We start from the raw sequence: 27,478 nt of genomic DNA, 5'->3' as shown, positions 1-27,478 counted from the left end.
TTATGACCACATGTAATATGTCACTTTTGATGTTAAAATTTGAGTTAGGACTTCTAGATTTTGCATTTTTTTACATGCTACCTTGTCATTACAATGTCCTGTGGAAGAGAAGGCTGTATAGGTTGGAAAAAGCTTGGGCCTGGAGAAAGGAAGCAGTGGCTTTTCTTACTGGGAGCGTGACAGGGAGACAGTGAAGTCAGTAACAGACGTAAGGCTAAAGTTGCCCACCACGTTTGTCACCTGACCCGTCAAAGAATGCAGAAGCCAGCAGGGGCGGCATGGGTGGTATAGCTAGGGTCTCAATTTAATTCTGAGTCCACCGTTAGCACACTGTAGTCCCGGGGGTTTGCGTCTTGTCTCACCCCGGGGTCTCCTTCCTCATGTGTGAAATTAGCTCCTGACCCTGAGTGAGTGAGCCTGTATACACAGCAGTGTATACAGTGTATACTAAGCGGTGACAGTGAGGCCTGAGCGTGGGACTGCTTGGTGATGTGCTGAGAGCCATTCCTTCCAGCAAAGCCAATCTAAGAGCTTTCCTTTTCTCTCTGCTCAAGTGACTTGGGGCCTCTTGCCCACACTGGAGTTGGCATAAGGCCTTTTGTTTTCCCCTCGCTGTCACAGTCCAGAAGGGTTCTCCACAATTTGTTCTTGTCAGCTGCTATTTGAAAACAGTAGCATCTCTCAGCTGTGTGGCTAGCAGCGCTCTGCCAAAGAGCTGTTGTGTGGAATCCACTTCTCAGTGACTCACGAAGCCAGATGGCATGTGCCCATCATGTCCCAGCGCCAGGGGAAGGACAGTGGAGGCAGCTGTTGCCAAGGAGCGATGGCCTCAGCAGCACTGCCCGCTGACCCAACCGGCAGCATGGGAGCTTGGCGGTGGCGGCCGCTGGGAGACAGGGCGGATGCTGGTGCTTCCCCCTCGAGTGGCTGAAGGAGCACAAGGCCTGCAAAGCACCACGTTCCCCGCCAGCTGCATCCTTAGCCTCCTCTCTGCTTACATCAGGTGTCTGAGTTCTGAGGATGCCTGGGCTTGAAATGGAAATGATTTCTGGAAGTGCACAGGGTGCTGCAGCTCCTGCAGTGGGAGGAAATGAGCACGCTCGGGTTGAATTGCGATGCATGAAATGTATTTCTGCATCGGGATGGGCAGTTTATTTTATAGTAGAGCTTTCAGCCTTACCTCCTTTACCTCCGTTCTGTTCATGGAAACTGTTTCCAAAAATAGCAGGCGAGAGGCCGGGCTGGATTTTAAACATCCTGGAAACACAGCAAGTGAATGTGGTCTTAGAAGCTCCGCGCTGTGTGTTCCTACTGGTGTTTGCAGTTTCAGTACTTTAGGAGGATGTGAAGAAAACACATGGTCACACATGACCGTGTAGAATGGAGAACCATCCACTGTAGAATTTTGAATAATACTGGGCAGAAGAGCTCCTTGATTGGATACCCCTCAGTGGGTTACCGTGACTCCCAGGGTGCCCTTGAGAGGGTAGAGGGTAGAAGAGCAAGGGAAGAGCTGTAGGTCGTGGTTCCTGTGATGAGACTTTTCAGAGGAGAGTGGTGAGAGGGAAGACAGTGTTGGAGAACACAGCCTCCGGGCTGCAGGCTGTACCCAGTGGTTTAGTGAAAATTCTGACTGCAGGGATCTTTATGTCCATCATCTTTACTCTCACTTTTCAACGTTTAACTTGTCATCCTGCCCCAGTATCTCTGATTGGGCTCTTTTCTCTGTTCCTCTGCTGAATAAAGTTTTCTTTTTCTTTTCTCAATTTTAAGACCAGGTCAGACTCCATTCTTTCAAGAAGAAAAATCAGTACAGTTGATTTGCCTTCATTTCTGTAATTTATTTTTCCCACTTGGGTTGGTGGTCCTCACTGGAAAAAGAGATCCATCCACGCTTCGTGAGGTTTCAGACAAGCATGCCTGGCAGGAAAGTCAAGGCCCCGAATGCAATGGCAGGTCCAAGTAGCGGCCGCTCTGAGAAGCCGTGTAGATCCCAAGCTTAGCAGGGACTGTAGCGGGCCAACGAGTAGAATCTTGGGCTTCCTGGGCCTCGCGGTCTCTGTCCCACGGGTGAGTGAAAGCAGCTGTAGACCCTCCATAAGTGAATGGCTCGTGTTCCAGGAAAACTGTTGAACAAACCCAAACAGGCAGCAGGCCCACTGCTAGTGCCTGCTGTAGAGAACAGGTAAGGAGCTAAGTCACCACGGAGACACTGCTGGGAGACACCCCGCTCGTGGGCAGATACTTATCGTCATAAAAAGGGTCAGACATGCAGCTTGATTGGTTTGTGGCCTGCATGGCCTCTACCTATTTGTAGAGAGCACTGCTGTCCTCCAGTCTTTCCCAGGAGTACCTGAGACCCTCTGGACAGAGCACAGGGTCACTGCCATTGCCACTAGCAGCGCCACAGTCACAGAACCCATCGACATGAAGTTTAAGGAGAAGGAAGCAAGACAAGATTTATTCCCCTTGGCCAGTGCCATGGCTCAATAGGCTAGTCTTCCGCCTGTGGTGCTGGCACACTGGGTTCTAGTCCTGGTCAGGACGCCGGATTCTGTCCCGGTTGCTCCTCTTCGAGGCCAGCTCTCTGCTGTGGCCCAGGAGTGCAGTGGAGGATGGTCCAAGTCCTTGGGCCCTGCACCCACATGGGAGACCAGGAGAAGCACCTGGCTCCTGCCATCGGATCAGCATGGTGCACTGGCCGCAGCGCGCCAGCCACGGTGGCCATTGAAGGGTGAACCAACGGTAAAGGAAGACCTTTCTCTCTGTCTCTCTCTCTCACTGTCCACTCTCCCTGTCAAAAAAAAAAAAAAAAAAAATATTCCACTGAAGACTTGCTTACTTAGGGGTTGTTCTGGGCTGATTTTTTTTTTTAAGGAATTTGAGTCCTTATTTATTTGAATGGAACTTTTAAAATACCAGTTCAGGTTAGAAAAAGGAAACAGGTGCCAGCTCTTCCCAGTGTTTGTGCAGCCTAGCAAGGCCACTGCAGCACCATGCCCTGCTTGTTTTCAGAGATCAAGGACGAGAGGGGAAGGCAGTTCTCCAGGCTCACGGGCATCAGCCCTCGGTGTGCCCTCCAGTTAGCACTTTCGGAAGCTGGGCTGTAGCAGAATCTCCGCTTTTGCTGTGTCCCAGGGCCCCTTCTCCTCCTCCAGCTCTTGGGGCCATTAACAGGCTCCTGGCTCACCCACCTCTGCTCTTCCTTCCAGTTGAAAGGGTGCGCTGCCTCCCGCAGGTCCAGCTGGATCCCCTGCCCAAGACCCTCGTCCTGGCTTTCGCCTCCCAGCTGGAGAAGACGTCTCTCCATCCCACACCGGACGTGCCCGAGGCTGACCTTTCTGGAGTGGACGCCAAGCTCGTGTCTACTCTGATGCCCTTTCAGAGAGCGGCAGTCAAGTAGGTTCCTGATCTTCCTCTCTCTCTGCTTGGGTTGGATCACTCACCAATGACAGGGCTCTGATGCCTCTCTCATGGAAGCATGTAGGTGTTAACCAGGTGTGCTGTTGCCAAAGCCTTATAGTAACCGTTGCTTTCAGATTCCATGAACTAACAGACTCTGGGTTGCAGGTGAGCTTCAGGAAAGAGGCAGCTCCCAGCACGTGGTACAGGAAGTACAGAGCTCTTTCTCTCTCGTCTCTGCCCTCTTCTGAGTTTGCTCTATCCCCAGCCAGGTGCTGCTCGCAGGTGGTGGCTAGGTTTCCAGCAGCTTCTAGCTTGCATCCCATCAGCTCAGCAGCCCAGCAGAAGCACCCCTTTCCTGATGAGTTTGACACTGCAGTGGCTTAAGTCTGGTGCTGATGTCCAAGCCAGTCCCTCAGGGTTGGGAGCTTGAAGACTTGTTGGTGAGACCCAGTGACAGGCACATCCCTGGAGCAGAGGGCAGGGCCAGCCCCACCCTGGTTGGTAGGACTGAGAGTAGGAAGTGGTGGCTCTGCAGAAGAAAGCCAGGGTGCTCCTGGTGTCGAAAGAGGAAAGCCGTGTGCTGACCCGTCCTCTCCTGCAGCTTCTCAGAGAAGCAAGGCGACTGCTTTGAACTTGCTTTCTCATGAGAAGATGGGAGTTCAAGGAGAGGAAAGAGACCTCAGAAGTCCATCCAGAAACAGTAAGAGTAACAGCTGTTACTGGGCTGTCGGATTGAAAGAGCCCTGTTATCAGTGCTGCGGCCCAGCCTGAAGCCTCACGTGGCTGTTGCAGACAGTGGGATTTTGTTCCCATGTGCCTTTTGGGCGCTGCCTCCCCTTACCTCCCTCCTGTGGCCCTAGCCCTGTCCACCAGCCTTTTCTTCCCTTCCCTTCCCTTCCATCCTCCATCTCTCAGTTAATGCACTTGCTCTCGTCTTGCTTTGCCATGCCAGCCCTTTATCTGTTGAGATCTCTGGACCTCTTTTTTTTTTTTTAATATCTACTTATTTATTTATTTGAAAGGCAGAGTTACAGAGAGGCAGAGACAGACAGAGAGAGAGAGAGAGAGAGAGAGAGAGGTCTTCCATCTGCTGGTTCACTCTCCCAGTAGCCACAGTGGCTGGATCTGTGCTGATCCAAAACCAGGAGTCAGGGGCTTCTTCTGGGTCTCCCATGTGGGTGCAGGGGCCCAAGGACTTGGGCTATCTTCCACTGCTTTCCCAAGCCACAGCAGAGAGCTGGATCAGAAGTGGAGCAGCCAGGACTTGAACCAGCACCCATATGGGATGCCAGTACTGCAGGCAACAGCTTTACCCACTGTGCCACAGCACCGGCCGCAGACCTCGTTTTTGACCAGGCCCAAGGTGGCTGTTCCCTTGATCTTTCTTCTCGGGGCTCCTTCAGTAAAGGTGAGACTTGGACTGCCTAGCCCCAGCCCTCGGGTAGCCCCTGTTTTCTGTATCCAGGTTCTTCGTGGCTAGGGATAGACACCTGTTATGCATGCTGGTCTTGCCAGTTTGCCCCAGTACACTGAGGGGTGATATGTGAGGCACAGGCAAGTGGGCACAGGATGCGTTAGCAGCAGAAGCGGAGCACGGCCACAGCTTTCACCTCGCTCCGTGGCTCTGTAGCTACTGGTGGTACCTGTACCCCTTCTTCAAGCGTTTCTAATGAAATGCCCATCTCATGTTTTATCCTCTGAGGAGGTGGCAATTTGGAATTGGAAGGAATTTTATGTTTTGTTGAACACAATTGAGCACGCCCTTAAATTCTTGGAGCAGAGTCTCTTAGAGATGTCAGCTTCCTGCCAGACCCAAGTGGGCCCATTCAGCAGGTCAGTGAGTCAGGCATTAGAGGTAGCCATGTGCCAGAACTCACTGAGCTGGGGTGGGTGATTCCTGGTTATGAGTGCAGTGTGGTTCCCTTCTGTTCTCCTGGGATGGCCCGGAGCTGTTGTGTTTCTCTGTTACAAGTTTTGGCCTCTTTGTTCCCTAGTGGGGCTGCCTCAAAGCAGGGGAGAAAGGAAAGAGACAGCCTAGGGACCCATGGTGCTTTGAGAATGCCCCAGGGACCAAACCATGTGGAAATGGTGAGTGGGAAAGTGGAGGAGACAGACAAAGCCGCTCCAGGGGGGTGGCTTCTCTGTGGATGCTGTTGCTTGGGTGCTGCCTGTCCTGCCTGGTCACCAGTTCTGCCAGTCAGAGGGTGGGGTAAAAAGTACATCTCCCCACACCTGCCCTGCCCCATCAGTCTGTGGGTGGGTTGATCCCAGAACTGGTCTGGAAGGTTTCCCAGGGCCTGTGCCCAGTTGGAAGGGGTGACATAGCACAGCCAGATGCCTTTCCTCCCCATGGAAGGACCTCGCTGGCCAAGTCACGGGGCTGCAGGAAGGGACACGCCTGTCACCCAGGGGGCCACTGTGGCAGCTGGGGGGTCAATGAAGTGCCACAATAGCTTGCCCTTTTTTTCTTTTCTTTTCTTTTCTTTTTTTTTTTTTTTTTTTGACAGGCAGAGTGGATAGTGAGAAAGAGAGACAGAGAGAAAGGTCTTCCTTTTTGCCGTTGGTTCACCCTCCAATAGCCACCGTGGCTGGCGCGCTGCGGCTGGCACACCACACTAATCCAAAGGCAGGAGCCAGGTGCTTCTCCTGGTCTCCCATGCGGGTGCAGGGCCCAAGGACTTGGGCCATCCTCCACTGCACTGCCGGGCCGCAGCAGAGAGCTGGCCTGGAAGAGGGGCATCCGGGACAGAATCCGGCACCCTGAGCGGAACTAGAACCTGGTGTGGCGCTGCAAGGCGGAGGATTAGCCTATTGAGCTGCGGCTCCAGCAATAGCTTGCCTTTCATCTCCACATCTGGAGATCCACTGCTGGGTTTCCTTCTTTAGCAACAATGTTTCCAGGCAGTGAAAGGCGGAGTCCAGCCTGGAGTTACTGCAGGGAAGGAAGAGAGCTATTCAACAAGCATATTACCGCCAGGTTTCGGAACAGATTCTCAGTGTTGTCAGAGTTAGAGTGAAAGAGGGCTAGCGTTGGGAGCAGGGGACCGCACGTCTAGCACTCACAGTCCTTCTGGCTTCCCACGGATTCATTGTGTGGCTCAGCAGGTCGTTTTTACTGTTTGTGTCGATTCTTTTTCTCCTTTGCATGGAATGATAGTTACAATAGAGACACTTGCTTAGTGCTTGCCGTGGTGCCAGGCACTGTCTCAAGTGCCTTGAGCGATTGAGCCTTCCCCAGCAAGTCACCAGGGTGGGTACAGTTTTCCCCTCCCATCTTATTGTTGGCAGAGCCAAGGTGTGGGGGGCTTACATGGCGTGCACAAAGGCAGACAGCTACTAAGCGGTGGAACCGGGATGCCAGCCCCAGCCCATCTGGCTCCAAAATTGTGGAATCCACCCTCATGTAGCAACTATTAGAAGGGGTCATTGCCTGTGAGGACTTTAGGGTCCTGGAGGCTGCTGGCTGGCGAAGAACCCCTGCTGAGGTCAGTGCCCCCTCCCTCCTTGGCCTCCCAGGCCAACACCCTTGCTCCCAGGAGGCCCGGTCTGTCCTTACCAGTGTCCTGTCTTGGCGGCTCCCTCCCTCTGCCTTTGCACATGCAGTCTCCCTGCTCCTGAGAAAGCCTCCTGCAGTCGCACCAGCTCTTCTTTCCTCCCTGCCTTTTAGGCAGTGTCTGACGTGAGGATACCGCCCCGCTGAGCCCCACCGCGGACTCTGCGTGCTCCTCGTGCACCGCTGGGCCTTGCCTGCCTGGGGCGAGGCTGACTCCTCACGGAGCTTCCTCCCTCAGCTTCCATGACCTCCTCATTCTCTACATCTTCACCCTACCTTTTGGCCACCCTTTCACATTTGTCCTAGTTTGACTGTCTTTCATGTTAAAAAATATATATATTTTTTTAATGTATGTATTTAAGAGACAAAAAGAGAGACAGAGGCAGAGAGGTCCCATCTTGTGTTTCATTTCCCTAAATGTGCACGTCACTGGGGTTGAGCCCAGCTGAAGCTGAGAGTAGAACCGAATCCAGTTCTCCCACGTGGGTGGCAGGAACGCAGTGACTTGAGCCATCACCTGCTGCTTCCCAGAGTCTACTTCAGCAGGAAGCTGGAGTCAGGAGTTAGAGCCACGTTAGAACCCGGCCACTCCAAAATGGGACACGGTGTCGTAACTAGCATCTTAACTGCGCAGCTGAATGCCCACCCCTGCTTCCTTTTTTGTTTTTTAAGATGTATTTGCTTACTTGAGAGGCAGAGTTACAGACAGAGAGAGAGAGACAGAGGGAGAGATCTTCCATCCGCTGGTTCACTCCCCAAGGGGCTACAATGGCTGGAGCTGAGCTGATGTGAAGCCAGGAGCCAGGAGCTTTGTCTGGGTCTGCCACATGGGTACGGGGACCCAACCGCTTAGGTCGTCTTTACAGCTTTCCCAGGCCATTATCAGGGAGCTGGATCAGAGGTGGAGCAGCTGAGACTTGAACCAGTGCCCACATGGGATGCTGGCGTGGCAGACGGATGCTTAACTACTATGCAACAGCGCTGGCCTCGTGCTTCCTTTTTTTATTCATGTATTGCGCCCCTGGTTGTCTGCTGCTCTCTCCTCCTTGGGGAGCGAGTTTTGCTGTGAGGATGGCCCATGCTGAGTGGTGCAGTCGCTTACGGCACCCAGTGCTTACCCGCTTCGCTGAGCCGGATTAACTGACGCCCCAGGAGAATGGACCCTGCTGTTGACGTTCCCTCGTGTGCTTTCAGTTTTGCCATAGCCAAGAGAGGCCGCCTGCTGCTTGCTGATGACATGGGCCTGGGGAAGACCATCCAAGCCATCTGCATCGCCGCCTTTTACCGGAAGGAGTGGCCGCTGCTGGTGGTGGTGCCATCCTCCGTGCGCTTCACCTGGGAGCAGGTGAATTCTCTCTGTCTTGGGAATCTTACCGAGGGTTGCCCTCGGTGTTAAAGTAATAAATAAATAAATAAAAGTCTGCTTTTAGGGAGGAAAGCCAAGTAGTGACTGTCATAGAGACTCAGGTCCTTCTGTCAGCTGATCCCTGCAGCGCCCCTGCTGGCCTGCTGCCCGTACCCTCCAGCCGTACCGCACTTATTCTCAAGGTTTTTTTTTTTACCTCCTTTATTTCCCCTAAATCCCATTGTAGTCAGGTGCAGTGGCCCCCCTGACAGATGACCAGACCGACTCCCATGGGGCTCCACGCGTCCTGCGGGTGAGGTCCCCTTGGCTGACGTCTCGGCCCAGGGTTTGCTGTGGGTCAGCGTTCACTGGCTGCCGGATGCCTTTGGAGGGGAAGGGCCTGACATGAGCACTGAATTATCTCTCACCCTGGAGCTTTTCCTACTGTACATCCAGGAGTCAGAGTGGTTCTGTGACATGAATTGAAATCCCCCCAAGCTCACTCAGCTTAGGAAGACCTCGCTCGCTGGCTGGGGCCGTTCCAAGCTTTGTATGGCTGCCGTCGACCTATGACTCCCTCAAAGTCTCCCTAAGCCGCCGTGGAGAGGAGGCAGCTCCACCTGCTGCTGCTGAGCCTCCTGCTTAGACGTGCTACTCTGACCTAAGATAGACCAAACAGCTTCACGAGTGTGCATCAGAACAGTGCCTTGTTCTTTTCCTGACCTTGTAATCAGGAAGGCAGGCACTCAGTATGTGCGTTGTGTGTGTTAGAGTCCCACTGCACCTTCACAGATTCTGCGGGAGAGTCAGATAGGCACATGGTTACGAGCAGGCCTGGGACTACGAAAGGCCAGCACCCCTGGTATCACAGCAGTGTCAGCCAGGCGGGGGAGCAGCTGGCCACCTAGGTGCTGACATGGTACCTGGAAGACTCCTGCTGGCTCCGGGTCCTGGGTTTGACTAAAGAGGGTAAGATTGCTGGGGGGAGCAGGTGGCTAGGTAGAAAACATTGATGTAAACATTTCCAGTGTCATCAGGGAACACTCAGTTTGCCTTCAGCCCTTTATAGATTTCTTTCTGCTAAGTCGTTTAGAAAATTCTTGAGAAGAGTCGTGTTCTTTTACTGCAGAAGCCTGCTGTGTAGTCAGAGACCACTTAGATGGAACCCACAGCTGCCGACGGGGAGGGGGGTACCATCAGTGGCCAGCGAAAGAGTGGGTGATGGGGGGAAGGGCACCTGTGTGTGGGACAAGGGTTGTGGCAGACACAGGTGGACATGCACGAATGAAACTGGGTTCATTTTTCAGGGAAGGCTGAAGTTGGCCCACCGTGCAGGTGTCACTACGTGGGTTGTGGCTGCAGTGGCAGTTGCAGTGCCAGACCCTCATGTGGGTTTTGTTCTCTCCTGTCACCCCCAGGCCTTCCTACGGTGGCTGCCATCTCTGAGCCCAGATCGCGTCAACGTCGTGGTGACCGGGAAGGACTGTCTGACAGCTGGCTTGGTCAACATTGTCAGTTTTGACCTTCTGAGCAGGCTGGATAAACAGCTAAAAACCGCCTCTTTTAAAGTTGTCATCATTGTAAGTGGCTTGGCAAGGATTTTCTGTTTGTTCTTATTTTATTTATTGGGGGGGGGGGGGGGGGGAGAGATCCCATCTGCTGATTGACTTCCCAAACCCCAAATGCTCACAACAGCTGGAGCTGGGCCAGGCTGCAGCCAGGAGCTGGGAATCAGTCTGGTCTCCCGCATGCATGGCCGGGACCCGATCTCTTATGCCCTCACTGATGCTTCCTGGAGTTTTCATTAGCACGAGGCTGCAGTCAGGAGCCAGGCCTAGGAATTAAGATGCTGGGACAAAGGCATCTTAGCTGGTGTCTCAGCCGGCAGGCCAATGCCTGTCCCTTGGCAAAGTAATTTATCTCTGGAAACCTTTCGTTAAAAGTACTAAGAATTCTGATGTCTTACCGAGCCTCAGTCAGTGTCTAGGAGAGTAGAAATCACTGTGTTTATTTTGTGGGGAACTAGTGTTTCTTCCTCTCAAATCAGGGTTCTCAGCCCGCCTGATGTTAGCATATCCCAGGCAGCTTTTTCCAAAATATGATGAATCAGGCATGCTGGGACTTTCTAGCCCATCTCTTCCACCATGTGAGGTCCTAGGTGGAGCCCACACATGAACTCCAGGCTGCCTGAGGCTCCAGGGACCCACTGGAGACAGCAAGGAGTGGCTCAGACTCACAGCTCAAGCAGTTAATTGATGTCTTCCAGCCACTGTGGAGTCACAGCATCTCTCCCCCTGGGGGGAAAAAAAAGTATGTTTTGCACTAGTATTTTTATTTCTTTTAACAAAAGTCTCACAGATTTGATAGCACACCTGTCAGTTACTGGCTTTCCTTCTTTTAACTGCTCACACGCTTCATAAGGAAAGCACAGGCGGCCTTGGTACCCAGCCAGCTCTGCCAGCACTGAGGGTGTCGACGCAGCTCGCAGATGAAAGTATTGCGGCAGGAGGAGACACAATTGCTGCCCTCAGGGAGTCTGGTGTTATGTTTTGGACCTAAGAACAACACTGTGTTCTTAGCATAAGAAAATGTAAATGTGGACATTTTTTTTCAAAGCTAAAACATCTCTCTGAGTCTTACGGGGAGTCATTTCTGGTTTGGCACAAATTCAAGTGTGGCTTTTTAAAAATGTCAGCCGGCATGTGAAATGAAAAACAGTAGAAGGTGTTCCAGGATGATGGCAGGAGCTCCAGGGTGTGTAGGCAAAACAATACCTTCCTTTCGGGTGTGTTACCTTCCATTGGGTCCTTCATATATGATCGCAGATCCTCCCACCCCAACCCCCCGGAGCAGGTATCCTGCGTCCTTGTGAGGCATCCGCTCCACAGCTGGCGAGCCTGACTGTGAGAGAGGCTACAGGCAGGAGCCAGCAAGCTCGAGAGGAAAGCTGAGTTGCCCCTGGCTTCAGCATCCTTGCTGCTCTGGCTCTGGCCCCTCACCTACCCTGCCATCTGAGTTTGGGCCAGCTGCTTACCACCAGGGCTGGTTTATTCTGCAGCTGAGGAAGAGCCCAGTTCTCTTTGGAGGAATGAAGTGGCCGCTCTGAGATGTCCCAACTCTTAGAGAAGCTTCAGGTTCCGGCTGTTCCTGCAGCCTGTTCCAGTCATGCCCCGCTTTTCACCCGCTGGCTGAACGGGTCCGCTGCCTTCCACGTTTTGTATTTGCTGCAGTTTCTATCCGTAAACACTCTTCTCACAGCTGTCATGAGGGCTTGTCGTGAAACTGGAGCACAGATCTTAACACTGCAGGATTCTGGGGCTGGAAACTGCCCTGGCGTTTCAGGGTCATCATCTCACGTTCGCCCCCCGTCGTGCTTTTGAGGCCTCTTTTATTCCCTATAGCTGATATGGAACAGGAACTACTGGTTCACCTTCAGGGACGGAGCCGGGCCCTGTCTGGTAGCTGCAGTCATGCAGTCATACGATGCTGTTGAGTGCTGTCTGAGTGACAGGACTTCCAAGGGCTTTACATGTGTTAGCCCATTGAAGACATAACAACAACCTCATGCTCTGGAAACTGTTATACCCATTTTACAGATGGAGAAACTGGTACCATAGAGAGGCGATGTAGTTGCTCAGAGTCATTCACCAAGGCATCCGTGTACCAAACCATAAACTTGTCCCCAACGACTAATAATGTGTTAGATGTCTATTTGGGTTTAGCAGCTGTAGCGAACTTCATGTTTGCTCACGCACAGAATGCAGCTCTGTAAGCAATCAGCCTCTGGGCTCCGAACATCACATGCAGTCCCTTGAGGACAGGAGTCCTGTCATTGTCCTCCCAAGTCTGAGTTCCCACAGTGCTCTGTCCACACCCGCCTCAGTGCCAGTGCTTATGTCTGATCAGCTGTTGGTGTGTCTGACATCCTTATTGCACTGCAAGCCCCCGGGAAGTGGCCAGGCCCCCCAGAGCCTCACACAGAACAGGACGCTCGGTGGGTCTTCAGCACTCCACTCTCATGCCCCTCACAAGGCAGTGGGCAGGGTGAAAACCACCAGTCCCACTTCCTGGGTGGGAGAGTGTCCCCGAGAGCTGAAGGGACTGACCCGTATGGTAGAGAAGCTGCCCTCCAGTACCCTGGGTCCTTCCCTAGCCCACAGCTCTGTCCCCTGGATGATGATGTCCCCAGGGAGGCATCTGATACTCAACAAATGCCAGGCCAGCATCAGGCATGAGGTGTGCCCGCTCTCTGTCCACTCAGGAATGCACCTTGTTTAACTACATTGCTGTTTGCTTTCTAGGATGAATCCCACTTCCTCAAGAATAGCAAGACAGCCCGCTGCCGAGCCGCTATGCCGCTCCTGAAGGTGGGTACTGCTGGGAAGAGAGGGAGCCTGAATTTGGACCAGCTGCAAGACCTGCTGTGTTTGCTCGGGTTTGCCGAGGGTCCTTGGAGAGCAGGGCTGCAGTCCATGCCTGGGGCCTGAGACAGAACTCAGCATCGACTCAGGGCATCTGGTTCATTTTCCTCCTGATACCCTGCTAAGGAGCCAACAGTCAGTGCTGTCATCCCTGTCTCAAGTTGAAGACCTATTGAGGGTCACAGGTCGGGCTGGACTCCAGGATCCTCCCCTAGGGAGAGTCTCCAGCAACTCAGGAGAAACTGCCGGTCTCTAAGTCATTTGTAGTGGCAAAGCCATCGAGGCCCTGGGAGCCCAGAGGATGAGTTACACAGATTAAGAACCAGGCTGGGCCGGCGCCGCGGCTCACTAGGCTAATCCTCCGCCTAGCGGCACCGGCACACCGGGTTCTAGTCCCAGTTGGGGCGCCGGATTCTGTTCCAGTTGCCCCTCTTCCAGGCCAGCTCTCTGCTGTGGACAGGGAGTGCAGTGGAGGATGGCCCAAGTGCTTGGGCCCTGCACCCCATGAGAGACCAGAAGAAGCACCTGGCTGCTGCCATCGGATCAGCGCGGTGCGCCGGCTGCAGTGCACTGGCCGCGGCGGCCATTGGAGGGTGGTGAACCAACGGCAAAGGAAGACCTTTCTCTGTCTCTCTCTCTCACTGTCCACTCCGCCTGTCAAAAAAAAAAAAAAAAAAAAAATCTGGAGCTGGTGTCTCGTCAGGAAGTGCTGGCCACACTGAGACTTGTCCCAGTAGCCGAGACCCTTCTCCATGCTGCCCTAAGCCTTTTGGGTTAGTGGGAGGACCAGCTCCCTACATTCCTGTCGGTGATGGTGTGATGGTGTGAGCACTGGCCTCAGGGCAGGTGGGCATGGGTATGTGGTGTAGGTTCAAGTCTTTTTGCATGTCATCTGACGTGCAATCTAGGCTGCATGTGTCTTTTGTGTCTGCTCTGTGTTCCTGTGCCCTACCCCGGACAGGGGCCGGCCCCCAGCTTTTCTCCTGTGTTTGTAGAGTGAGTTTTTCCTTATATTGGGAAAAGGGGAAGTGTAATTAGAAAAGTCCCCGTTCCTCGCATGCCAAGTAAGAAATCTCCCACAGATGACTTTGGAGAAATCCACTTTGTTCTGTGTGGGCTGAGCAGAGTGTAGGTCCATCCTCTACTCTATTAAGACAGCATTTGTGTTGCACAAAGCTTTGGGAGCCATCATTGTGGAACAGTGGTAAAGCTGCCCCCTGGGACATTGCATCCCATATCAGAGTGCCTGGGGTCCAGTCCCACCTCCACTTTCTACCCAGCTTCCTGCTAATGTGCATCCGAGAGGCAGCAAGTGATGGTCCAAACACTTGGGGTCCTGCCACTCATGTGGGAGACCTGCCTGGTCTAGCCCGGCCTATTGTGGGTATTTGGGGAGTAAACCAGCAAGTGGGAGATATTGCTCCCTCTCTCACTCTGCCTTTCAAGTAAATAAATAAAATCTTTAAAAAAATATATATATAGCTCTTATTTGAAAGTTTAATTTTTACCCAAGCTTGGGAAACCAAATATGCTAAATGTTAGTGAAACTTAGTATTGGAAAATTATCTTAATTCTACTGACCACCTGCAAAACACATTTAGGTGCCTACTATTTCAAGCTTTAAGTTTTTTAGGGCTAGCAGGCAATATATCTCTTTCGAGACAGGTTGATGTCATAGGCTCCAAATCTGAAAGTAAAAGTCCTTTACTTAAAAGCTTGATCCTCTGCTCATATTACCTATAAATATTTATATATCACTGGCCATTTGGGGACCCACTAAAAGGAACTCATTTTCCTAGGGTGGTGACCCCTTCTTTTGGGAGACTTTAATGTGTTTTCCTTAGAAAAATATTCTTAGGCCTTTGTACTGTGGACCCAATATTAGAGCCATAACTAAAATTAAATCTAGACCCCTGATTGTTTAGACAAAAGGAATTGCTCAATAGATAGATTGTATCATTAACATTAGAATATGAAAGCTTCGAAGCAGAACCAGCGTCAGTGTCGGTGCAGCAGCTGCCTGGCCAGGCCCGCTGCTGCATGTTGGTGCCTGAGCTCTGTGCCTCTGAGCCTTTGGGAACAGCAGGTTCCTCTTTAATGTCTTGGCCGTATTTCAGAGTGACACATTTGAAAAAAATCTTTACACTTCTAACTAGTATGCTGTAGTCTGTGGTTGCTATAGAATCTGGATGGATTAATCTTTTAAAATAGGACCCATAGGCCAGGCTTGTTCTTCCTGCAGGTGGCTTGAGGCCACTCTCTTCTGTCCCATTGACTTCATGGAATGCTGGACCATGGCAGGGTTGGGATGTGGGAGTAGGATAGGGCATTTTATGCTACTCTGTTAAGTAAACATTTCGTCTCTCTGCTCTGTTTTCACCTAGATTGTAATCTTCGTGCTATTGACATTTTAGGTTGGACAGTTCTTTGTGGTGGGGAGCTGCCTGTGCACTGTAGGGTGTTTGATAGCATCCTTGGCTTCTTCCCACTAGATGCCAGTAGTACCTCCCAGTTGTGATAACCAAAATTGTCTCCAGATGTCGCCAAATGGCCCCTGGAGGGGACAGATTACTGCCTGCCCATCTCGTACTCCTCCACCCATGTTGAGAAGCGCTGATCTAAATACGGGTACACTGGGGAAATTAATCTGAATGTTTTTGGAATAAGAGGCTAATTGGGAGGAAGTAAAGTATGTCTTTGAAAAGCCACATAAGGGCCTAATTTAATACCACTTGATTGTTCCTCTAATGTGTACATCTCTTAGAACTATGTTCTGATAATTAATATCAGAAGATATTTTCAGCAGTATGCTTAATGAGGTAATTAGACTTTATGGTGCAATCTTTTTGCGATCGCAGGGCCCAATCCTGCAGCAGTTGGCATTTAAAGGATGTGTTGTTAGGTTATAAGAAACTGGTACCATTATCTCCTGGGAAATGTGACATCTTTCTTCCCCAACACACAGCTTGCCTAGGCTACTAATACTAAGTAAGGTGTTTGTATTTTTACATGCAGATGTGTGAAAGCAGGCAAGACTGGAAGTTGTAAGAAACAAGGTTAAAATCACCTTTGGTCCGTGCAGGGGAGGAGACAGTTGTTGGCAGTCTGGTTATTCTTCTAACATGTTAGTTGTAGGGCAGGATCATGCCCTTCAGTAGTCTGTCCTGTAGACACAGCTCCTGCACTCACCCCAGTGTCAGGTACTGGGTTGCTTCCCTTTTGTGCAGTTATAAATAATTCTAGAAGTGAACGTTGAACGTCCATATGTACCTTGCTTGCATAATTATCTATCAGAACAGATTTCTACAATCAGAATTGCTGTTTCAGTTTTCATTTTATCCTTTCCTGGAAGCCTCTGAAGTACAGTGTGGCCAGGCATAGTAGCCATCTTCACTCCCATCCAGCCCGTATTGGGGCCTCTCTTTGTGTACACGACTCCAGCAGTGCACATTTGAACAGTGAGGTGTGTTTGGGTTGGTTGGTTTGTTTAGTTTAATTGTGTCTTATTTACCTTGACTTCATTGTTACAACAGTGTAATGACAAAATAAGTCATTTGTTTTAAAGATTTTATTTATTTATTTAAGAGGCAGAGTTACCGACAGAGAGAGGGAGAGAAAGGAAAAAGATCCCCACTGCCTTACCCTCTTTTCCTAACGAATAGCTGTTTTGCTCTTTCTGTGAGTAGTGTACTTTTTGTGTGTCTGTTGACTTGATGAGATGGTATACACTATGTGAGCTTTCTCCTTTTCGTTTTTCTTAAATAGATGATGAATTCAAATGGTGCAAAAGAGTGAATAGTGAAAAATAATTCTTCCTGTCACCTCTGGATCCCCCATCCCTTGGTGTCTGTCCCTGAGGTAGCCATGGTTACCAAATTTTCAGGTTTGCCTCTGTGAAGTAGCCCACTCACATGTAAGTAGGGTTACGTGTATTTTCTTTCTCCCTCCACAGTGTCCTGTGACCAGTTTTATGTCCACCTTTTTCCCTTCACGTATCTTGGAAGTCATTCCATATCCTGCCACATGACTCTTCACTCATTCTTACAAACAGCGTTCTGGGGTCATGCATTGTGGTGCAATGGGTTAAGCCCTATATCAGACTGCCTGGGATCAAGTCCTGCCTTCACATCTAGTCTCTGCTAACGTGCACCAGGGGAGGCAGCAGGGGATGGCTCAGGTACTTAGGTCCCTCCCACCCATGTGGGAGATCCTGATGGAGTTCCCAGCTCCTGGCTTTGGTTTGGTCCAGCCATGGCTGTTTTGTGCATTTGGGAAGTGAACCAGCAGATGGAAGTACTTGTGTTCGCTCTCTCTGGCTCTCTCTCTTTCTGCCTTTCTAGTAAATTAAAATAAATGACTTTGAAGACCGCATCCTGTTGCATAAATGTATTAAAGTCCATATTTTCCATTTCCTGTTGGTAAATGTTAACTTGGCCTCAGCTGATACCTCCCACACAGCAATGACCATCTTTTCATGCAACAGGGAAGTGGGGAGCAGAAAACCTCATCCCCCTACATCTGAGAGATGGCTCTTGGCCTCTCCCAGGGCAGAGGGGAGGGAGTTGTCAACCTGTGTATTCCATTTTCTTCCCTGGTGTGATGACGCTATGGGACAAGAGCTCTGGGGTCCAGTAGTTCTGGATTAGTTCCCTATTTTCATTATGGAGTCAAACGTGAAAAGAAATTACTGGCATTTAAAACACACAGTAAAATAGTCTGTCTTTTCCAGATTAAAAAAAAATCCACCTGAGTATTTAATTTTAGTCTATGTGCTGTGTTAATTATGCCTATCCACAAGTGTTTTGCATGCCTTAAAGTTGAGAGTGGCATTAGTTTAATCAACTATAATTAAACCATTTGAGGTGTTCTTAAAACATTTTGATATTTGCAAAAAAGATTTATTTATTTTTTTATTTGAAAGGCAGTGCGACAGAAAGGAGATGCATTCACTGGTTTACTCCCCCAAAAGGCTGCAACAGCAGGACTGGGCCAGGCTGAAGCCAGGAACCTGGATGTCTATCTGGGACTCCCACGTAGGATAGGAGCCCAAGCACTTGGGCCATCTTCCACTGCCTTCCCAGACTCATTAACAGGAAGCTGGATCAGGAGCAGAGTGGCCAGGTCTCAAATCGGCACTGGCATCATGAGCAGTGGTTTAACTTGCACAAGGCTGGCCCTAAATTTTTATATTTTTGAACCTGTGCGCCTGTAGTCTCACTCTTCTTTCTGTCTGTTCTTATACAAGAATTCCCCTTGTATGTGCCATCTGAATTTTATTGACATCAGAGCAGTGACCCCCCACCTTGAAAGCATTGTGGTTATCCTGCAGAAAAACTTAGTGAAGTCAGCACCTTTCAGACTTTTGACTAGAACTGTCTGTCTTTTTGGAACACGAGCTAGAACCTAGAAGGAATTGTTTCTATGAAATACACTGACCTAATGAGAGACTCAGAAAGGCCGTTCCTCAAGTATCACTGAGTGGCCTCTAGTCAACAGTGGTCATAATTGTGCCGTTTGTCTTGGTCTGTCTTGTTTGTCATGGGGAGCGCTACTCAGGAATAGAATGAACAATACAACTTCGGTGTTCTTCCCAGACTCCAGTCACTGCATCTTTCCTCTTGTTCCTGTCTCTACATCTGCTCTTATTGCTCCTTGGGTAGTGTCTGTGATGTAGCAGTAGTTCTTTTTTTTATTTTATTTTTATTTATTTTTTAAGGAATACAAATTTCATAAGTACAACTTTAGGAATATAGTTACTGTTCCCACCATACCCACCCTCCCACCCACATTCCTACCCCTCCTCCCTCTCCCCTTCCCAGTCCTATTCTCCATTAAGACTCATTTTCAGTTAACTTTGTACACAGAAGACCAACTCTATACTAAGTAAAGATTTCAACAATTTGCACACACATGCACACACACACAAAATTGTTTGAGAACTAGCTTTACAGTTAACTTTCATAATACAACTCATTGAGGTCAGAGGTCCTGCATGGGGAGTTAAGGCACAATGACTCTTGTTGTTAATTTAACAATTAATGCTATTATGTATGACATCAGTGACAACCCAGGCCCTTGACATGAGCTGCCTAGGCTATGGAAGCCTTTTGAATCCACAGACTCTATCAGTATTTAGACAGGGACATAAGCAAAGTGGAAGCTCTCTCCGCCCTTTGGAGAAAGGTACAACCTTCTTTGATGGCCACTTCTTTCCACTGGGGTCTCCCTCACAGAGGTCTTTCACGTAGGACATTTTTTGCTACAGTGTCTTAGCTTTCCATGCCCCTGAAAGCAGCATTTTTTTTTTTTTTTTTTTTTTTTTTTGGACAGGCAGAGTTAGACAGTGAGAGAGAGAGAGACAGAGACAGAGAGAAAGGTCTTCCTTCATTTGGTTCACTCACCTAATGGCCACCATGGCCGGTGCTGCGTGGATCCGAATCCAGGAGCCAGGTGCTTCCTCCCGGTCTCCCGTGCGGGTGCAGGGCCCAAGCACTTGGGCCATCCTCCACTGCACTCCCAGGCCACAGCAGAGAACTGGACTGGAAGAGGAGCAACCGGGACAGAATCTGGCACCCCAACTAGGACTAGAACCCAGGGTGCCGGTGCTGCAGGCGGAGGATTAGCCAAGTGAGCCATGGCACTGGCCCTTATTTTTTTTTTTTTTTAAGAGATTTATTTATTTGAAAGTCAGAGTTACACACAGAGAGGAGGAGAGACAGAGAGAGAGAGAGAGAGTTCTTCCATCCACTCGTTCACTCTCCAATTGGCTGCAGTGGCCGAAACTGTGCCAATCCGAAGCCAGGAGCCAGGAACTTCCTCCTGGTCTCCCACGTGGGTGCAGGGGCCCAAGGACTTGGGCCATCCTCCACTGCTTTTCCAGGCCATAGCAGAGAGCTGGATCAGAAGTGGAGCAGCCAGGACTCAAACTGGTGCCCATATGGGATGCCAGCACTGCAGGCAGCAGCTCCACCCACTACGCCACAGCGCCAATCCCAGCATTTGTTCTTGATCTGCGGACTTTTGGCCATGTACCTCCAAATGATGCTTACCATTCTCCTTGTTTTTCAGGATTCTATGATGGCTTCTGAACAAATTAAAACAGAGCCTCAGTGTCGCTGCCGGGTCATGGTTAACGAGTGCTGGGACACTTGGGTGGTGTGGACTTGGCCTTGTTGCTGATGTCACCTGCTTTCTCCATGTCCTGCCTAAATTGAATATATTACATAAAATCTATTTAAAGTGTCTTTGGGAATAACACTGGGTATAAGATCTGAGCTTTTTGGAACATGATTTTTTTCCTAGTCTGGAGGTCTTGGTCAAGTATGACCAATTAGAATAGTTCTGTAATGCTCAGTTGGGGGAAAAATAATGATGACAGTGGAAACTGATGGAAAAAGTTCTGGACTGCTTCTTGCATGACCTTAAAACAACTTCAGCTGTTTTCTATAGCAGAGCCTTCTCTTGGCCCATTTCTTAAAATCCATGTGTAGTTTATCTCCTTGGATTACTACCCTGGAGTCTCCTTGACAGATGACATATACCAGCTTGTCCTGCAGTGGACCTGCTCTGCAGGGCTTTCCCACCTCCAGCCCGTGAGGACACAGCCCCCAGCCGTGTCTGCTCCTGTGAGGCACAGTCTCGGGGACACCGAGTAAAAATCATTTCCCCACATGGTCCCATTGCAGCTTTCTTTCCTTAACCAGAGGAGTTAACTGTAAAGTGCGTTCTGTTTAGTGTTGATTTGTGCAGTTGTGTGCATTTATATTTTCCTGGACTGGAAGTTCTCAGAGGTGGAGACAAAGAAGTCCTGTGAATCATTTGCAGCTGGGCACGGGTTAGAGGCCACGCAGATGACAGTGGAGACAATTCAGACATGTGGGGGCTGAGCAGGGAGCAGTCTAAATTATTTCATAACTGGGGAGGCACCATTCTGGTTTCTTCTCGGTGCTAGCTTGTTTGGTAGTGTTTTCTCTGCTTTTTAATGCCCACAGAGGTCCATTTACAGTGCTCCTGTCACTGTCTACCCTGGGAAGGTTATGGGAGAACCGACTTGGTGTTAACTACATCCTTTAAATGTCTGGCAGAAGACCCTCAGTTGAATTCCATCCCCTGATGTGCAGGCTGTTTTTGCCCAGGCTCCATTCCCAGGCGAGCACAGTGATGTGGGGAACAGGTTTGGGATGATGGGCAGATTTTCTCTTATTGATAAAACTTTTCATTTTGCCCATTTCATTGAAATGGTCTTACGTCAATGCAGAAGATGCTACAGACATCATTCAAGAAGCTCATTGTTATTTTAATGAGTCTGCATTAAACCATGCAGGAAATTAGAAGGCCTGGGTAATTGAACTGTGGAAAATTACAGCTGGAGAAATTCACAGCTCTCCCATCATAACAGAATTAGGTATCAGGGGTTGTTGAGAGGGCAGAAGCGCTGTATGTTGTATATTCATAAAGAATCATTTTTCTTCCCTCTGTTCCCCATTTATTTATTTATTTTTATGAGGCAGTGTATCCATTTGAAAGCCTAATTTCCTCTCCTAGGTGATTTACTTCATACGATTTTCTTCTACTACTATCATTAAGTCAAGGTTACAGTGGTTAATAAGCTCTTTCTAGACACCCAAGCTCCATAGTAGGAGACCTTCTCAGAGCTGACGAGGATTTTATCTCTAGTATTTTGTGATGATTTCTTGTTCCAATATAGCAGGTCTGTCTCCTTGTAAGTTTTCATGCTCTGTTCTGTCATTTGTAAGAGGTGCGATGTTTGGGTCTGAGCCTCTTTGGGTCAGGTTGGTGACAGGGTCGTGAAGAACCTGAAGTTCATCATCATTGGAACTGACCACTTACCTCCATCTTCCCCACTGCTGAGCAGGCTGCTACAGGCCTGGTCTGAGCTTCAGGTAAATGCAGCCGCAGCCCACTGCTCAAAGTCCTTGTCAGCTGCAAAGTGAGCTTGTGTCGGGATTCTCTCGGATCAAGGCCATGTGAAGCTGAGTCGAGGAAGGCTTTATTTTTCCTTTGAAGAAAATCAAGTGTGGTTTATACATAGGCAGTCCTGGCCCCTTCCTCCTGGGCGAGTGAGTGGGCTGCTCCTACATGTCACTGTCTGCTAGTGAGTTTAACTGGGATGTCGGAAATCCATGCTACAGGAAGTTCACGCCTGTTGCTTTCTCCCTCCTACTTCCTGTTCCAATCCATGTTCTTTGAGTTTACCCCATCTTCCCTGAATTATTTTCAGCTTACAGTGAACATTTATTGATTATTATTCCAGGATGCAAGTGCTACAGAGAGGAAATCAAAGGTGAACACAGCCCAGTCCTTGATCCCCCTGATTTTGTGGGGGAGCCAGAAAAGATAGAATTTAATGGCACATCTTATGTGCTAGGGTCGAGACTGGCACAGGGTGCTATGAAGGCAGCTGGGAAGGACTTGGAGAAAAGGAGATGGCTTTTAACCGCCTGCATCGGCAGCACCAAACCACTAGGTTCTCGCCACAGGCAAGGTTTTTTCTCTGATCCGTGTGTGGAGAGCCACAGAGAGCTCTGGAGCAAGGACGGCCTCCAGCGTTTTGGGAATTTGGTCTGCCTTTGGTTCTGACATGGTTAAATTTGAGAAGTGCCAGCAATGAGAGTGTCCAGGCAAGTGCAAGGTGGTCAGTAGCCTGGATTCCAGGGGATTTTGCTCTTCCTGGGGGCATCCAGCTCCTCCCGCATGGGGACATTCTGAGTTTGCCCCTGTGTCCCTCCCAGTGTTCACAGCACCTATGGCTGTTTATCTTCTAGGTGGCCAAGAGGGTGATCCTACTGTCGGGCACACCAGCCATGTCCCGGCCCGCGGAGCTCTACACGCAGATAATTGCAGTCAAGCCGACCTTCTTCCCTCAGTTTCATGCCTTTGGACTTCGCTATTGTGATGCCAAGCGGGTATTTATTCTTTTCCTTCTTCCCTCGCCCACCCATCCTCCCCCTGGTTTTGACACTGCTCTCTGCTGCTGCTCTGGCCGTGGTGTTATCAAAAGGATACTGGCTGGAGAAATGGGCCAAGATCAGTTCTGGTTTTGCCCCCAGCTCTGGCCCAGGCGATCTCAAAGGTTAGAGGAAATTGATGCACCTTCCTTCCCATCTCCCCACGGCCCCACCTCAGTTTGCAGTGATTCCAGGAAAGAGACTGGTGGCTAATGCTGGGTGTGCTTAGCCCCCAGAGCTGGCGCTCCCTTCCAAGGTCCCAGCTCCAGAAGCAAAGTCCAGCTGCCATCCCGCGAGAAGGGCTCTGGGGCAAGCCAGGGGTGCAGCTGAGCCCTTGGTGGAGGGAGACCGTAGATGCAGTGAGTGAGGTTTGCTTGGCAAGGGAGGAATTTGAGGAGGAAGAAACCATCTCTGTGCAGGCAAAGAGAAAGCAGAGGCTTGGGGAGCGAGATCTGGGTGGCCCCATTGTGTTGCCTTCAGGTAGCCCCTGCTCACAAGCACCGATCCCAGAGCCGGGCGTGCCCGCGGGTTGTCAGCGTGCACATGGTGCCTGCAACCTGCACAGCCTCGTTTCTGGGCAAGTCCATGATGTCACCAAGATTGTCTGCCTTATTGTTTAAGTACTTTTTTAAAAGAAAGAAAACACTTTTCAAGTACTTTAAAATTATCCACTAACATTCAAACATAGTACTTACAAATTGCAGTGCTTAGCAAAGTTAATTGCAAATCATTTTTAGCTGGAGTTTGAGGCATGGGCAGTTTCTCAATTGTTAAATGTATTTGAAAGCTGTGCAGTTCTGGAATCAGATAGGAAATTCTCTTTCCCATGGATCAGTGCGGATCAGATTGATCGAATGTCATTGTCATTGTCGTGGTGCGTCAGAGCTCTTCATGTGGGGTTTGTACCTCTCTCCTATTTGCAAATGATCCACTTCAGGAAAAGGATCGTCTCATCCTTGGTGCCTGGGACCTCAGCCAGTGAGGGAAGGGGCTGAAGACTGAATTCACTGCCTTTAGTGCTCCCCATATTGAGCTTTCAGTCCCCAGCCGCCGTCTCCCCCGAGTAGTCTCCCACCCAGAAACCAGGGCACCATCTTGAATTCTTTGCTTTCCTTCTTACCACCCCCGCCCAACAGTTACCTCCAAAAACAGATGCAAACCATGCCGCCTCAGCTTCATAGCCTTCCTCCCACCTAGCCCAGCGCCCGGTGCATGATACATTTTTAATCAGAGCTTCTTGAATTGCTGTTATTTCTGACATCCAGTTTAAAACCTTTGGTATGACAGTTTTTAACATACAAGGCTAAGAGGTGACAATTCTAGACCATAGGCGCATGATATGCAAATTAATTATCATGTCTACTTGTTCCCAGCATGGTTTTTATATAATGCAGCCCATAAGTCGGGGCTGCTTTTTAGCAGAATTTTCGCCAGCCCCATGCATCGAGAGAGGCTGCCGACGAAGGCACCCCTGGCTGAGCTCGTGTGCAGCCCGGCCCCACGGCTGGCTGAGGGCACTGTGGAGAGCGTCCATTCGGTTTCAGGGGACTTGTCAGAAAGACACAGCACTGGGGCATCCTCTTTCTCCACCCCTGACCATCTCCTTCTACTGTCAATTCAGCAAAGGTCTGAAGGACGCCATCCCTGTCCCCAGGAGTGTGTCAGGCCCTCCCGCCATCCAGAATGAGCAGGCCCAGCCCTGCCCTCGGGGGTGAGGCAGGAGGAGAGAGCTGCTGGGAGTGCGCAGCAGCAGATGTGCTGGGCCCCTGGGCTTCTGCAAGGCCCTGGAAACCAGGCCTGTGTCCAGTGAGACACAGGTGGGAAAGGACAGGGCTTTTACTTGCCCCAGGTGGCGAGTTCTCTGGCCATGTGGCAGGGAACCTGCCTCTGAGCTCGCCGCCTCCCATCAGCTGCTCAGTGAGGCCGCCGTGTTTGCGAAGGATGCCCAGGCCCTGCCGCAGGGGGTTATCAGCCGACCCCAGCTGCCATCACCACCAGCAGCAACACTGCAGTTGAGTTTGTCACATCACACCTGGCTATGCTGGTGTGGTCCACATTGAGGGACCGGTCTGTGAAATCCCCTGTAAATCTCATCAGATCAAGCTGCTCCTGGCATTATGTATCACGCTGTGCAGTGCACTCTATATGCCCTGGGGAAGATTCAGTCCTGTATCCGGCATCCAGGAGAAGTCTGACAAGCTGAGGGTTTTGTTTTTTAATAAAATAGACACCATGTTGCTCGCCTTTCAACGTGTGCCCTTGGAGGGCTGCGGCCCAGACTGTGGAATGCTAGGATAAGTGGTGCTGTGGTTTTGCGTTTTTTCCCCCGTTCTATTCCTGACTTTCTTTCCTCTCCTCATCCCTTCTGTTTGTCATATGTCCTCCTTGGGGGCCATGTATTCTCGCAGGGTCACTCGGATCCTATGAACAAAGCCAGGGGTGGGTGTGAGAAGAGCCCCCGCGAGAGTGGTAACGGGGCTGCGTCTCTGTTCCCTGCAGCAGCCTTGGGGCTGGGATTACTCCGGCTCCTCCAACCTGGCGGAGCTGAAGCTGCTGCTGGAGGAGGCGGTCATGCTGCGCCGCCTCAAGGCCGACGTCCTCTCCCAGCTGCCCGCCAAGCAGCGCAAGATGGTCGTCATCGTCCCAGGACGGATCAGCGCCAGGGCCAGGGCTGCCCTGGACGCCGCAGCCAAGGAAATGACCACCACCAGCAAAACCGTGAGTCCTGCGTGAAGCGGCCATGCGTACAGGTGTCCTTGCTGTGAGGGGCCCCACGGCAGTGACCCAGGTCACTGAAACTCACCCTTCCCGAGCTTTTCCCCAGTTCCCGGGGCGACAGCCTGCCCGCTCCCTTTCAGAACCCTTTGATCTGGGGTGCTGTGCTTGTCCAGAGCAGTGCTGATGAGTGGTCATGCAGGGAGCCCCAGCACGGCAGCAGGGTGGTGTTGTGTATTGTGATCCCACAAAAGAAATTGCAATGTTTGGTATACATTGAGAATTCCCTAGCCAGTTAGTCCTACATGTGTTTGATACATTTATTTATTTATTTTTTAAAGATTTATTTTATTTATTTGAAAGACAGAGTTACAGAGAGAGGTAAAGACAGAGAGAAAGGTCTTCCTTCCATTGGTTCACTCCACAGATGGCCGCAATGGCTGGAACTGTGCCCATCCGAAGCCAGGAGCCAGGTGCTTCTTCTGGGTCTCCCACATGGATGCAGGGGCCCAAGGACTTGGGTCATCTACTGCTTTCCCAGGCCATAGCAGAGAGCTGGATCAGAAGAGGAGCAACCGGGACTAGAACCGGCGCCCATATGGGATGCTGGTGCTTCAGGCCAGGGCTTTAACCCGCTGCGCCACAGCGCCAGCTCCTGTTTGGTACATTTATTAACCCTCTAATCATGCCATGTTATTTACATAAGTCAAAAATAACAAGTGGACATTTAAAACAAAGTTTTAGACCTTTTTTTAAAAAAATTGTTATTTAAAAGATGCAAATTTCATGTATGTCATATGTACAGATTTAGGAACATGGTGATACTTGCCATCCTTCCCTCCCTCCTGCCCTCAAACCTTCTAAACCTTTTTTGGTTTTTAAAGATTTACTTATTTATTTGAAATGCAGAGTTACAGAGAAGCAGGGGCACAGAGAGAGAGGTCTTCCATCCCCTGGTTCACTTCCCAGATGGCCGCAATGGCCGGAGCTCGGTCGATCTGAAGCCAAGCGCTTCTTCTGGGTCTCCCACGCGGATACAGGGACCCAAGGACTTGGGCCATCCTCTACTGCTTTTCCAGGCCACAGCAGAGCCTGGAGCAGCCAGGACTCAAACCGGCACCCATACAGGATGCTGGCATTGCAGATGGTGACTTTATCCGCTACACCACAGTGCTGGCCCCGGAAACCTTTTGAATCCTTATTGCAGCCATTTCTAGTTGACACCTCCATTTCACAGAGAGGGAAACTGAGGCTCACAGAAATTATGATTTGCCTGAAGTCTTATAGCTCCATGGTAGAGCTGAGGCTGAAACCAAGTCTCGTGCCCTTATGCTTTTCCCACTATGGTTATTTTATCTTTCAAAACATTTTAGTGTCAGACTGTACTAAGTACTGTAAAGTAATGCACACTAGCTCTGTTTCTGACCTCTTGGGATAAAATTTTGTAATTTTCACTGCCAAGAAAATAACAGTCATTGATATTTTTTGACATTATCATAAAGCATTATCCGGGCTTAATATTACCCCATATAAAAAACTTAGCTAGGGATGGCATTTCAGCCTTCTGGGAGATTGTAAGATAAATAAGACTGACAAGAGACAGAATGTGTGAGGTTTTTAATGTTATTTTACCTTATGATGAGCAAGACTAGTTGGTAACTTTTAAGAAACAGGGGTGAGATGGCCGATACCCTGGCCAATTTTCATCTTGTGTTTCATTTATATGTAATAATCTGGAAAGCCCAGAAGAGACGATCACACACAAAGTGTTTGCAATGAGGTTTTCAGACAGCTCCACAGCACTGGTGTGGATGGATAGAATTGGGTTTCAGTGGAACCTGGAGCAGAGACAGGGTGCTTGCTCTCTAAAATCAGTCTGGGTGAGCCTTTTCTGATTTCTGGATAAAAATTGAAGGAATGGGGAATTTTTTTCTCAGTTTTCAATTTTCTCTTAAATTTTTCTTAAACTTCTAATGTCTGCTGGCTCTTGTCTGTTAGTAAATGCCACCAGGCAAGAAAACCAATGGACAAGTACAGCAAATATGATGTTAACTGAAAAAATTCAGACATG

At 50.0% G+C, this 27,478-nt stretch overlaps 1 protein-coding gene across 4 annotated transcripts in view; it reads left to right on the top strand.

Annotated features, from left to right (window-relative positions):
* SMARCAL1 (SNF2 related chromatin remodeling annealing helicase 1) overlaps positions 1-27,478 on the top strand; it is a 63,285-nt gene that overhangs the window by 13,525 nt on the left and 22,282 nt on the right. For all 4 annotated transcript variants that reach the window (XM_008259123.5, XM_051848208.3, XM_008259124.5 and 1 more), the window contains exons 6-11: positions 3,213-3,399; positions 8,153-8,303; positions 9,722-9,883; positions 12,605-12,670; positions 22,510-22,650; positions 25,192-25,410. In XM_008259123.5, coding sequence (XP_008257345.2) covers positions 3,213-3,399; positions 8,153-8,303; positions 9,722-9,883; positions 12,605-12,670; positions 22,510-22,650; positions 25,192-25,410 — 926 coding nt within the window. The remainder of the gene's footprint in view (positions 1-3,212; positions 3,400-8,152; positions 8,304-9,721; positions 9,884-12,604; positions 12,671-22,509; positions 22,651-25,191; positions 25,411-27,478) is intronic.

The sequence above is a fragment of the Oryctolagus cuniculus genome, chromosome 3 (assembly GCF_051225735.1).
Source record: "Oryctolagus cuniculus isolate XC-2025 breed Fujian yellow rabbit chromosome 3, ASM5122573v1, whole genome shotgun sequence".
Taxonomy (NCBI): domain Eukaryota; kingdom Metazoa; phylum Chordata; class Mammalia; order Lagomorpha; family Leporidae; genus Oryctolagus; species Oryctolagus cuniculus.
Note: the sequence above shows the minus strand (reverse complement) of the source record. Positions and strands in the feature narration are given on the sequence as shown.